We start from the raw sequence: 12724 nt of genomic DNA on the forward strand, positions 1-12724 counted from the left end.
ACCACCAGACTCAATTCAGATCGAGATAAAATATTTTATTCACGCTAGCTTGGACTGTGGTCACGGTTTCTGATTAGAGTGCTGCAGTGGGGAGGGAGAGAGAAAGGAGACTTTTTAAAGCTAAAACCTCCCAAAAGGAATGTTGACAAGGTGGTCCCCAAATAATAGGGTAGAGGGTGATCTCAGTTTACAGGTCAAGATGCCCTAAAATAGCAAAACAAGCAAGTTATAGAAGCCAGAATCAGCAGTTCGTCATATCGTAATAATTTTGTTTTCTATATGTCTAATGAGCAAGTGACCGTGGCAGCATTCTCTTTGGAGGAAAAGGGAGAAAGGGGTCAGGGTTTCTGAAAACAACCCTTGAGCTAGAAATACATTATGGCTAAGCTTCTAAGATGGCTACTTTATCCAAAATGGGGTCAGTTTGGTCAGTACAGTCAAACTTGCATGGTGTGAGAAACAAGACCCTCACTCTGTAATAATTAATTCAAATGACTAGTGAAGCCTGGAACTTTTTTTTTTTTAAAGAATTCTGCAGAAGCCGGCATCAGCCTAGAGAAAAGGCAGAATGGCTGGTGAGCCATTTGGCACCAAACAGTGGCTTTTAGAGTCCTAATCACATTTCTCTGTCCCCGACAATTCTCATTGGCTGAATTCTTCTGGTGTACAGTTTTCCCGGTGTCTAATAGTGTCTCCTTCCCCAATCCCCATCCTATTGGTTTAAGGTGCAAAGCCTTATCTAACGAATATGCTGGGGCTCTGAATTCCTTCCCCTTTTTTTATGCGTGGCCTTAGTCACATACCAGACTGCAGACAACTTTCAACCTTAAGACGAACTGAGGGTGCCTAGACAAGCTTGCCTCAGCTGCTAGCTAGGGAAGACAGGGGCCTAGTGCCTACTGCTTATCTGTGACTCGCCACTGAATTCTAAATAAACCTCAGACTGAAAATGGGCCATAATCATTTATTTCTTATATTCGGCACTTTTCCTGGTTGTGCCCTCTCCCCTGTTCCTTTTTCTTTTGGGACAAGGTCTCATGTAGCCCAGATTAGCCTCAGACTCGCAGAGCAGCAATGACAAGATGCCAACACCATTAAGGGAAATTTTTTTCTTGGAGGTGTGAGTGTTGTGTTTTTACGTTACTATAAAGTCCCAGGACCAATCCTATTTCTACAAAGAAACCAAAAGATACTCCTCTCTAATTGTCAGTGTACGGTTCCAAGCTACCCTAACCAAAACGGCTGAAAGCTCCGCCCGTCCCACCTAGCAGGAGCGGGGTGGGGCGGGGCGCTGACGTCATACGTCGCTCCTCACGTCCAGTCGGAAGACTGCTGACCTGAGTGCTGGAGCTCGTGCCCATCGCCCGCAGTCCTAGGAACCTTGTCGACTGCGTCTGCGCAGGCATGCTGGGGGCGGGGCTTCTGGGCTGAGCGACCAATGAGAAGCGTCCGCCCCAAGGCCTGATAAATCCCGGCCGGCCGGAATGACTAGCCGAGGGGCTACCCCGCCCCGGCTCCTCTGTCTTCGCGCCCCGCCCCGCGCCGTCACGACCCCGCCTCCGACTCCCGCCCGCTGGGCTGTGGAGTGACACGGGGCTTGGCCCTGGGCAGGGCTGAGGGCTGCAAGCTAGTCGGCGGCCGGGGTGGCAGCGGTGGGCCTGCGAGCGCGGTGAGGGGAGAGGGGATCCCGGCGGAGGCCTTGGTGTGTTGCGGGGCGGGAGGGCCGAGGCACTGAGGTGGAGGGCTGTAGCTGAGGGGCGGTGGCGTCGGGGGGAGAGGCCGGCCAGGGTGTGTCCGGCTACGGCCGGCTGGCGCGGGTCCCTGCTTGGGTCCCGGAGGGCCCCGCCGCGCTTCTGAAGCTGATTGGCAAGCCAGCGGTTTGCCTCGGCTGGGGAGAAAAGTAAAGATCCCCGGCACGCTTGTAAGCTCCCGGGATGCGGTCCTTCGCGCGCTGCGTGCTCCTTCCTTGGTGGAGAGGTGGGCAGGCCAGGTGGGCAGCTCGACTTTCATGCTCCGAGGATTGCTAAAACAAACAAACGGGAATTCCTCCCACCCTCCCCCACGCCTTGCCCTGCAAAGCAGCAAACATTCCCAGCAACTTTCAAGTAGCAGGCTAGACCTCTCTGAGACATTGTATGTATTTATAGATTATGTTCCTCGTCTTTATGGTTAACGGAAAACCTCTGAGTGGGAGTCTTCTTGAGTGTCATTTAACACATTTGGGGTGTGACTCCGCCCTAGAGATTTCCAGAATTTCACCTTGCTGTTGCATGCTGTGTTAGTCGCGATGCCTTCTGGAAACAAGTTTCTCTGACATCTAATCAGTGTAAAAGTTTATCCCTTTGATTTGGGGCAGACAAAGCAGATAAATATTTTAGTTTCTGGTAAGTCTAGATTAAAAAAACATGCCTCCCCCCCTAAACCTTTGGGTATTTTTCTATTTCACAGATTTGAGTGCCCAGCTACTCTTGATGAAGATATGTTGGACTAACTGCTGAAATTGTTTTTTATTGACAAGAGACAGTCCATTTGTTTTCGTTTACTTTTGTTCACCCCACTGCTTTGAGCTTTACTGTAACGGCTGAGAAACTAGGAGAATAAAATGAACACTCTGTGATCTTGAACCTTCTTTTTGAGGAAAAATTAAGGTGCCAGAGTGAAAGCCAGAATGGCATCCAGAGAGAGGCTCTTTGAACTTTGGATGCTTTATTGTACAAAGGTAATTGCTTTCCTTTTTATTTCTGTGCTTAAAAATACTTGATTATAAAATTTTGTAACCAGCCTTATCACCTTAATAGGAGTGTATTTTCTATTAGTGATCCTAAATTTAAAAATGTTAGAAATTTTTTATTTCCCACTGTTTCAGATTTAAGTAAATTGACAGTATTGTCCAACTATTAAAAACTTACATGAGTCGGGCCTGGTGGCGCACACCTGTAGTCCCAGCACTTGGGAGGCAGAGGCAGGCAGATTTATGTGAGTTCAATTGAGGTCAGCCTGGTCTACATAGTGAGTTCCAGGACAGCTGGGGCCACAGGGAGACCCTGCTTAAAATAAAAACCAACCAAACAAAAAACAAAACAAACACACGTGTTTTTTGATACTTTAATGATCTCAAAATTACGTAGGTGAACCTAAACCCCCAAAAGAACAGTCTTAGTGTGTGTAGGATGTGTGTGGTGGGTGCATTCTTGTGCAGGTCAGAGGACAACTTTGTGGAGTTGGTTCTGTTTACCTTTTCTTGGGTTTTGGGGATTGAACTCAAGTTGACAGGCATTGAGGCATCTCATGTGTCCAAAATATTTTTATTGTTATGCTGCTCTTTTTCTCCCTCAAATGAGGATAGAATGAAGACATTTTTGTGAGGATATTAAACTTTTTTCTCCGTCATTGGCCTTTTAGTGTACAAAGGTTATTGATTTAGGGTCCTCCTATGTGATTACCATTATGTTAACATATAGGAGCATTGTCTCATTTGATACTAACCACAGTCCAGTGAGGCAGGGGTTGTAATTATCCACTTTTACTGATGAGAAAATGATGTGGGGTTGAACCTAGAACTCAGAAGTGCCTGACTCACATCCTTGCATTTAACCACTCTGACTCCTCAATATTTTTGTTTTTGCCATTCAAAAATAACTTTCTTGCTGGGTGTGGTGGCACATGCCTTTAATCCCACCACTCGGGACACAGAGGCAGGCAGATCTCTGTGAATTCGAGGCCAGCTTGGTCCATAGTGAATCCAGGCCAGCTGGGGCTACAGCTGTCTCAAAAAGACCAAAAAGAAACAAAAAACAAACCTAAAACTTTCTTTTCCTCCCCTTTCTTATGAATTTTCACATGACAAATTTGATTTTAGGTTATTGAGAAGGATGCTGTTTAAAAGCATGTTTTTCAAGTGAGGAGCATTATTATTACTTTGAAGATACTGGCAATGGTCAGAGGAACAGCTCCAATCTACTGTTTAAGTTAAGTGTATTTTGGCATTATTCCTTCAGGCTCTTTTTTTATACTTTCAACTGTTTAAAAAGCAAATCACCCCTTAAAAATGATCTCATCTGTAATAATTTAGAGATTTCACTGGAGTTTTCCTTAACTTCCTGGTTAGATATATAGTTGTAATTATTAAAGGATATTTATGTGTGCAGCACTCAGGAGGTAGAGGCAGGCTGATCTTTGTGAGTTCGAGGCCAGCCTGGTCTACATAGTTCCAGGACAGCTGGGGCTATAGGGAGACCCTGTATCAAAAAGATCGAAAAAAAAAAAAAGATTAAAAAGGATATTTGTGTGTGTGTGTGTGTGTGTGTGTGTGTATATGTGTATGTATGTGTATGCATCTATGTACACACACGTGCATACCTTGAAATCTTAATATGGATTTAAAAAGTAACTTTAAAGCCCGGTGTGGTGGCGCATGTCTTTAATCCCAGTGTTCAGGAGGCAGCGGCAGTCTTTTGTGAGTTCAAGGCCAGCCTGGTTTATATAGTGAGTTCCAGGACAGCTGGGGCTACAGGGAGACGCTGTTTCAAAAAGACCAAAAAAAAAAAGTAACTTTAGGTTTGTGTAGTTTAATGCCAGAAATATCTCTTTAAAAATAGATAAATCGGCAGGCATAGTGGTGCATGCCTTTAATCCCAGCACTCAGGAGGCAGAGGCAGGTGGATCTCTGTGAGTTCAAGGCTAACCTGGTCTACACAGTGAGTTCCAGGACAGCTGGAGCTACAGGGAGACCCTGTCTCAAAAAGAACCTGCCCCTCCCCCCAAAAAAATAGATAACTCTAGCAGGGATTGGTGGCTCATGCCATTAATTAATCCCAGCACTTGGGAGGCAGAGGCAGGTGGATCTCTGTGAGTTCAAGGCCAGCCTGGTGTACATCATAGTGAGTTCCAGGCCAGATGGGGCTACCGGGAGACCCTGTCTCAAAAAGACCCCCCCCCCCAAAAAAAAAGATAGCTTAAAAAATTAAAAAACAGGGCTGGAGAGATGGCTCAGCAGTTAAGAACACTGGTTGTTCTTGCAGAAGACTGGAGTTCGAATCCCAGCACCCACGTGGCAGCTAACAATTGTCCATAACTCCAGCCCCAGGGGATCTTCTGACCTCTGAGGGCACTGCACGACACGGGTGCACTTTCCTACATGCAGGCAATACACGCATACACGTAAAATGTTAAAAAAAAAAGCAATAAATTAAAAAAAAAAAAAGACAACTCTTTCAATAAAAAAGCATCTGTTTTATCCAGACACTATTTAAACAAAGTATTTGCATGTATTTTATTGAAAGTATGTTTGAAGCTTTACTTTAGAGGATCCCCTCTAAATTTTTTACAGCATTTTTTTTTTTTTCCTATTTATTTGTGGAAGAAAGCAGTTTTTGACCTTAGAGTTTTCTACGGTCTAGATTTTGCTAATGGACTCCCATGGTTTTATTTAATTGTTCCTCTGTGGACACCTATAAACAGGCAAGTGTAGAAAGTTAATTGATTCAGGTTCTGTTTTCAGCATGGAAAGCTATAATAATAAATAAAGCATTCAGCAATAATTTTATCTATTGCATGAAGATTTTTGCAAAACTGTAATGTAGTTTTTCATTTGTTAGGGGACACAGAAAAATGTCCCTTCATCAGTTATTGATGATACTTCTTTGAAAGGAAGGCAGGCTGCATGAATGTTTGATGCTGTCAATTTTTGGAGCAGTTATTTGATTGACTAACAAAGTGACCAGTTTTTCTTGAGTATCAGGTGTATTTTATTTATTTATTTATTTATTTATTTTTGTCTTTTTGAAGCAGGGTCTCCCTGTGGCCCCAGCTGTCCTGGAACTCACTATGTAGACCAGGCTAGCCTTGAACTCACAGAGATCCGCCCGCCTCTGCCTCCCAAGTGCTGGGACTACAGGTGTGTGCCACCATGCCCGGCCAGGTTTATTTTTAATGATTAAAATTTAAACAGTGTTTACCATGTTGTTGTCCTTCTTGGTTTGTTGAGTAAGTAAAAAAAAAGACCACCTCCCCCCCAAAAGAAACAAAACAAAACAAAACATTGTATACATACTTGATTGAAGAGACATCTTTGAAGATTTTTGAAGGTTTACTTTATGGCATTGAGTTAAAATATCTTGCATATTTGCCACAGCCCTAAACTAACCTCAGTACACATAGTCCGGTTGTCAGTAATAGGTCACTATTGTAATAATTTGAATGCTGCCACTGAATAATGAGTTTAACAGGTGGACCCTTGGTATACTGTTTTGTAAAAGGAATGCTATGGAATTATGTCAGGCTGAGTAACATATATATCATCTCATGTCATTTGTTACAAAACTCTTCAGGTTTAATTTTTCTTACCTTGTCTTCTAGGAATAGGGTTTAATTTCATGCTAGAAATATGACTGTTTATAACAGATTTATTAACCTTATATGGTAGTTATTATATAAGCAGGAAGATTTCTGATCACCCAGTATTCCTGTTCTCTGAAGACTGTTTTCAGTAGTGCATATAACTACTAATTCAAATTATATGTAGTCTGAACTTCCCTTGCTTCCTAATAGTTATCCCCACCCAAGGTCAAGGATTTGATTAACATTGCATTTCATATAGCTCTTATAAGTTAAACATTAATTCAAACTGGTCTTATCTGATATCTGGGTTTTAGTTCAACAGTTATGTACTTGTCTTTACTGTAGAAGGCAAAATGACAACCTAGTGTCTTCTGACATCATTTCTTCAGAAACAAAAACAGAGGAGGACAGTTTTTTACAACTGTTTATCAACTTGTGGAATTACGTACCTTTTTGGAATTCATATTTTTGCATATAAAGATATATATGTATAATAAACTCATCTCAACTGCTGCGTTTGGACAGGATTCCTTTCTTTTTTTTTCAATACTGGTGATTGAACCTAGCTAGGACTTTGCTCCTCAGCCCTCTTTATTTTCTGAGTCAGGGTCTCACAAAGTCCAGTTTGGCCTTGAACTCATTTTCTAGTCCAGGTAGGCTTTGAACTTGACATCATCCTGCCTGAGCTTCCCAAGTAGCTGGGATTATAGACTTGTACAACCAGGCTTGATTAGGAAGTATTTCTGTCAGACAGTCTGTGCTGGATAGTTTGTGTCAACTTGACACACCTGGGTTGAGGCAGCCTCAATTGGGGAATTGCCTCTATTGGACTGGCCTGTGGACATGTCTGAGGGGCATCTTCTTGATGAGTGATGTAGGAGGGCTCAGCCCACTGCGGGTGGTGACACCCCTGGGCAGGTGGGCCTGTGTTGCATAAGAAAGCAGGCTGAGCAGGGGCCAGGAGAGCAAGCCAGTAAGCAGCATTCCTCCATGGCCTGTGCTCCAGCCTCTGCCTCCAGGTTCCTGCCCTGAGTTGCTACCTTGGGCTCCTGGATGAACTGTGACCTAGGATATGTAAGCTAAATAAACCCTTTCCTCCCCAAGTTGGTAGTGGTCAGAGTATTTTGTCACAGCAATGAAGAAACAAACTAACACAGAGTCTTTGTCAGAGTGTTGTCAGAAATATGTAGAAGAGAAACAAAATATCTCAAATTCTTAGGTAAGATTAACGTATTTTTATTCTTTTTGATATAAGTGATCTCAAAATGTTATTAAAGTGTGACATTTTGATGTTTTGGTTGTTAGCCTTAGCCTTTAATAACTGCGTCATCTCTTCAGCCTCAAAGTGTGATACTTTGTCTGTACAGGTTGAAATTCAGGTTTCATTTGCTTTTATTTATTTATTTATAAAATATTTTTTTCATTATTTTTATTTTTTATTTTATGTGTATGAGTGTAGTGCCTGCATGTATTTAAGTGTACCCATGTCATGCAATGCCCGGGGAGGTCAGAAGAGGGTGTTGGATCCCTTGGAACTGGAGTTAGGAATGGTTAGCTGCCATGTGGGTGCTGGTACTTGAACCTGCGTCCTCTGCAACAGCCAGTGCTCTTAACCTCTGAGCCAGCCCACTTATTTTTTTTTTTTTTTGAGATAGGTTCTCATTTAGCACATGCCAACCTAGAACTCAATATTCATGCCTTATCCTCCCAAGTGTTGATATTGTAGGCATGTCTAATCTTTTGTTTTTTGTTGATTTAGTTTACTTTGAAAATCTGAGTGGAGCTAATAGAAATTGAACTAAAATTTAGTTCCAGTTCTGCTTTTCATGTTAAGGACCTTAAAGCAGGTCACCTAGTTCTTAAATTTTGATTTTCTTATCTGTCAAATGGAAAAGAAAATGTAACTTTTTTTTTTTTTGGTCTTTTTGAGACAGGGTCTCCCTGTAGCCCCACATGTCCTGGAACTTACTATGTAGACCAGGCCATGCCTTGAACTCACAGAGATCTGCCTGCCTCTGCCTCCCATGTGCTGGGATTAAAGGCGTGCGCCACCACGCCTGGCCAAAGAAAATGTAACTTTTTAAAAATTTAAAATGTTTTATTTTTATTTTATGTGTATGAGTATATTGCCTACATGTCCGTAAGTATACCTGTGTTATGCACTGCCCTCAGAGGTCAGAAGAGGGCGTCAGATCCCCTGGAACTGGAGTTACAGACCGTTGATAGCTGCCATGTGGGTGCTGGGAATCAAACCCAGGTCCTCTGTAAGAACAGCCAGTGCTCTTAATCTCTGAGCCAGCTCTCCAGCCCCAAGAAAATGTTACTTTTTTTAATATATCAGAGTTGTTGAAGAAAAATATGAACTTGTATTTACATGTACATTAAAAATAAGACATATAAATATATAATTATTAGTATCTTATATACATATATCTGGGAGTATATCAAGATAATTTCCTTTTAGCCTTTGCATTTATAGTAAAGGGCTTTTTTTCTCATTTGGTAGTAATGAAGCTGTGCTAATAAGTATCTTACATTTTTAATCTTTTTTTTCAGTTTGACATTCAAGCATAGTTCTTAGTCAACTTGAATATGATGTGTGTCTTTATTTTCCCCCACTCTAAACCAAGTTTGTTTTGGACCTTAGTGATGCTACATTTCCTGCTGTTGCCTTTTGTCCTTCTAAATTTGGAATATGACTGAAATAGATAGTTTTCCAGTGAGCTCAGAGTAAGGTTCCTTTTCAGAATAAAAGTTTTGCTTAAAAATGAAAGTAGATTTTAGCAGCATTTTATTTAGATAAAATGGCAAGTACTTTTTAATGTAGATTTGAAAAAAATTGTACTAGTGGTTCATGATTACATGTTTGTTTTAGGAAGGTAGATGTGAAAGTAAGAAATGTGTAGTTTATCTCAGGAGACCTGAAGGTTGTCTTTAGGAAATCATATTACCATTGTGGTTTGATTTGAGGAGCTTATGCACTTCTCTAAAAAGTTAAGATGCATGAACATTTTTTATTTTGATTTTGTAGATTTCCCTGGTAGATGGTACTAAGGTAGCACTTAGTATGTAGACATGTAGCATTATGTGAGTCAGAGTAATTTTTTGGAAACTGATACTTGGGCATCCTTTTTACAGAATTAACTAATACAAAATCACTGGGTTTTCAGACAAGCATTCTGTTTTCAGTCTTTGAGTGATATTTAGGTAGAAATACTTCATATGTGGATATGGAGTTCAAAAGGAGGACTGTGGTAGAAAGAAATATTTGAGGGTCATCATATTGGCAATTGTAGGCCTGTAGGAAGAGAAGAGGGTTAAAGTCAGGAAGTCCCAGAGAACTACTATCATTTAGGACAAGTGGAGCCCATTACTTCCCTGCCTTAGACATGTAATGCTTCTTAATGAATTTGATGGGAGAACCAGGAGAGATGGTTGCCCCAGAAAGCAGGATGTTGTTATGAAGAAGGGAGTAGTCTCAAAGAATTCAACATGAGATTCAAGAAAAGCATTTGATGGTGCACGTATGCACTGCCAGCACTCAGAAGGCTGAGGCAAGAGGATTCTGGTTCCAAAACAAAATACAAAACTAGGACAAAGAAGGCCCAGTGGATAAAGTGCCTGTGCAAGTGTGAGAACTGGAGTTCTTATCTCTAAAAACCATGTAAAGCCAGATGCCAGATGCAGTAGCACCCATCTCTAATCCCAGTGCACCTACAGCCAGATCAGTGTTGAAGACAGGAAAATCCCTGGAAGCTCCTGGGCCAGCTAGCCTGTTGGGGATAATGGCGAACAAGAGACTTTGTCTCAGTGAGGTGGAAGGTGAGGACTAAGACCCAACGTTGGCTTCTGACCTGTGTGTGTATGCTTAGACACACACAGACACACAGAGACACACACACACACACTGAAAAAAAAATTCCCCCAAACAAAAAGACATTATGAAGCATATATTGGAGGTTATTGGCAGCTTTAGTAAAAGCAGTCTAAAAAGTGATACGGAAGATGTTAAAAATAAAAGTTCTTTTTTTTTTATTTTTTATTTTTATGGTGTTAGGAATTGAACCCAGGTACTTATGTGTGCTAAGCAAGTATTGTATAATTTGAGTTATGTGGCTTGTGTCCACTGTTTTCTTTTAGTAAATTCAGGCTTATATTTGCTACCATGCTACTTTTAACATTTTAAAATGTTTCCTGACTTTTTTTTTTTATAACCAAACTGGTCAAGGATCTTGATTGGCATTTAAAACATCTGAACTCGCTATGTAGACCAGGCTGGCCTCCCAAGTGCTAGGATTAAAGGTGTGCGCCACCACGGCCGGCTGAACTTTGGCATTTAAAACATCTGAACATTCTCAGATTCCCAAGAACCCATCTGTAATTCTAGAGGCATATAATTAGAGAAACTATAACTCTGTGAATTGATTAGCTACTGATAATCATTTATAAATGTTCCCTTAAAATTGAATAACAATGCTGCTTACAAGATAGGTTCCCCTAATGTGATTGATCTACAGTTTCATTGCTATATTGGGCATGGTAGTGCACGCCTTTAGTCTTAGCACTTTGGAGGCAGAGGCAATTGGCTCTCTGGCCAGCCTGGTCTACATAGTAAATTCCAAGCCAGCTGAGGCTACAGGGAGATCCTGTCTCAAAAAAAAAAAAAAAAAAAAAAAGATGCTTAATAGTCACAGATGTTGTTCCAGGAAAGCATAGGCATGAGCAAAACACAACAAAAAGCAGTTTTAGTATAGGTTTTCATTTCTGATAATTAAGCTAAGTTGCTTGGACTGTTTCTCTGAAATTACTCAAATTTCTATATACATGTTAATACCTTAAATGCATCAAATGGCTAGCTATGTAATAAAACTTTACAAAGACAAATACAATGAAAACAGAAAGGGTGCCATTTTAAAAACAATTTTATTTATTTTATGTGTATTGCCTGCATCCATGTAAGTGCACCTGTGTTGTGCAGTACCTGCAAATGTCAGAAGAGTGCGTAGAATCCCCTGGAACTGGAGTTAATGCCATGTGGGTGCTGGGAACCAAACCCAGGTCTTCTGCAAGTGCAGTCAATGCTCTTAACTGCTGAACTATTTCTCCAGCCCCCAGGATGCCATTTTTGTTAATGTATTTTTAAAATTTATTATGGTGTGTATGTGTGTGTGTGTACACATGTGCCACAGCACACAAGTGAAAGTAGGTGGACAACTTTGAGTGATGGTTCTCTCCTAGCATGTAGATCCTAGGAATTGAATTCAGGTCATTAGGTTTGGCAGCAACTGCCTTTTTACCTGCTGAGCCATCCTGTTGGCTTGATTTTTGTTTTTGAGATAGGGTGTAATGTGGTCCTAGTTGGCCTCAAACTCCCTATGTAATCAGGGATGACCTGTATTAATCCTCTTGCCTTCATCTCCCAGATGCTGGGATTTCAGGCATGCCCCCCCATTCCAGATCAGATGCCACTTTAGTTTGTAGAACTTGAACTTCTGCTGGGATTAAAGGCATGTGCCACCACACCTGGCCAAAGGTTTTTTTTTAAAATGTGAGTTTGGCAGATGATTGAACTTAGGCCCTCATGCTTTTAAGACAACTACTTTAACAGTTGACCTATCTCCTAAGCCCTCAGTTATGTTTTTTGTTTTTTTTTTAATTTTTGATTTATTTTTATTTTATGTGTATGAGTGTTTTGCCTGTGTGTATGTAAGTGTACAGTGTGTGTAGTGCCTGTGGAGGCCAGAAGAGGGCATTGAATCTCCTGGAACTGGCATTAAGGATGCTTATTAGCTGTCATGTGGATGCTGGGAACTGAACCCAGATTTTTTTGCACGATCAGCCAGTGCTCTTAACCACTAAGTCATCTCTCCAGCCCCGAGTTATGGTTTTTTTTTTTTTTTGACCAGCATATAGTTAAGGAAGAAATTGATAGCAGGTTTTTAAAAAAAGTCTCTGTTTAAAAGGTAAGAAACCTACTTAAGAAAAAATCTTGATTGAAGAACAAGTAATAAAAGTAGTGGAGTGGGGATCCTTAATTCACAAGAATAGATAGCTAGTACATCTATATGAAGAGAGAAAAGAACAAGAAAGCCCAAAGAAGGAAATAAATTTTAAAAAAATTTAAAAGATTTTTATTTTATACATATGAATGTTTTGTCTGCACAAATATGAGTGTACCCTGTATATGTCTGGTACTCTTGGAAGCAGGAAGAGGGCTTCAGAGCCCCTGGAACTGAAGTTAAGGACTGTTGTTTGCTGACATATGGGTACTGGGAAATAAACCTGGGTCCTCAGTAAGAATAGCCAATGATCTTAACCTCTGAGCTATGTCTCCAGCCCCAAGAAATTCTTTTTTAAATGCGAAAATTCTCAAATTTATAATTTC

At 41.0% G+C, this 12724-nt stretch overlaps 1 protein-coding gene across 11 annotated transcripts in view; it reads left to right on the top strand.

Annotated features, from left to right (window-relative positions):
* The first annotated feature begins 1563 nt into the window (after window positions 1-1563).
* The window catches only part of Nbeal1 (neurobeachin like 1), a 260021-nt gene continuing 248860 nt past the window's right edge, over window positions 1564-12724 (top strand). For 10 of the 11 annotated variants that reach the window (XR_003851600.1, XR_003851601.1, XM_029569970.1 and 7 more), the window contains exons 1-2: window positions 1564-1669; window positions 2449-2719. Coding sequence is in view for 9 of the 11 variants with exons in the window: in XM_029569970.1 (XP_029425830.1) it covers window positions 2669-2719 (51 nt within the window). In the remaining 2 variants the exon portion in view is untranslated. Of the gene's footprint in view, window positions 1703-2448; window positions 2720-12724 lie in introns of all 11 variants that reach the window. The other variant, XM_029569965.1, reaches the window with a different exon arrangement.

Source organism: Nannospalax galili, unplaced genomic scaffold, assembly GCF_000622305.1.
Source record: "Nannospalax galili isolate Female #2095 unplaced genomic scaffold, S.galili_v1.0 scaffold281, whole genome shotgun sequence".
Lineage (NCBI taxonomy): Eukaryota > Metazoa > Chordata > Mammalia > Rodentia > Spalacidae > Nannospalax > Nannospalax galili.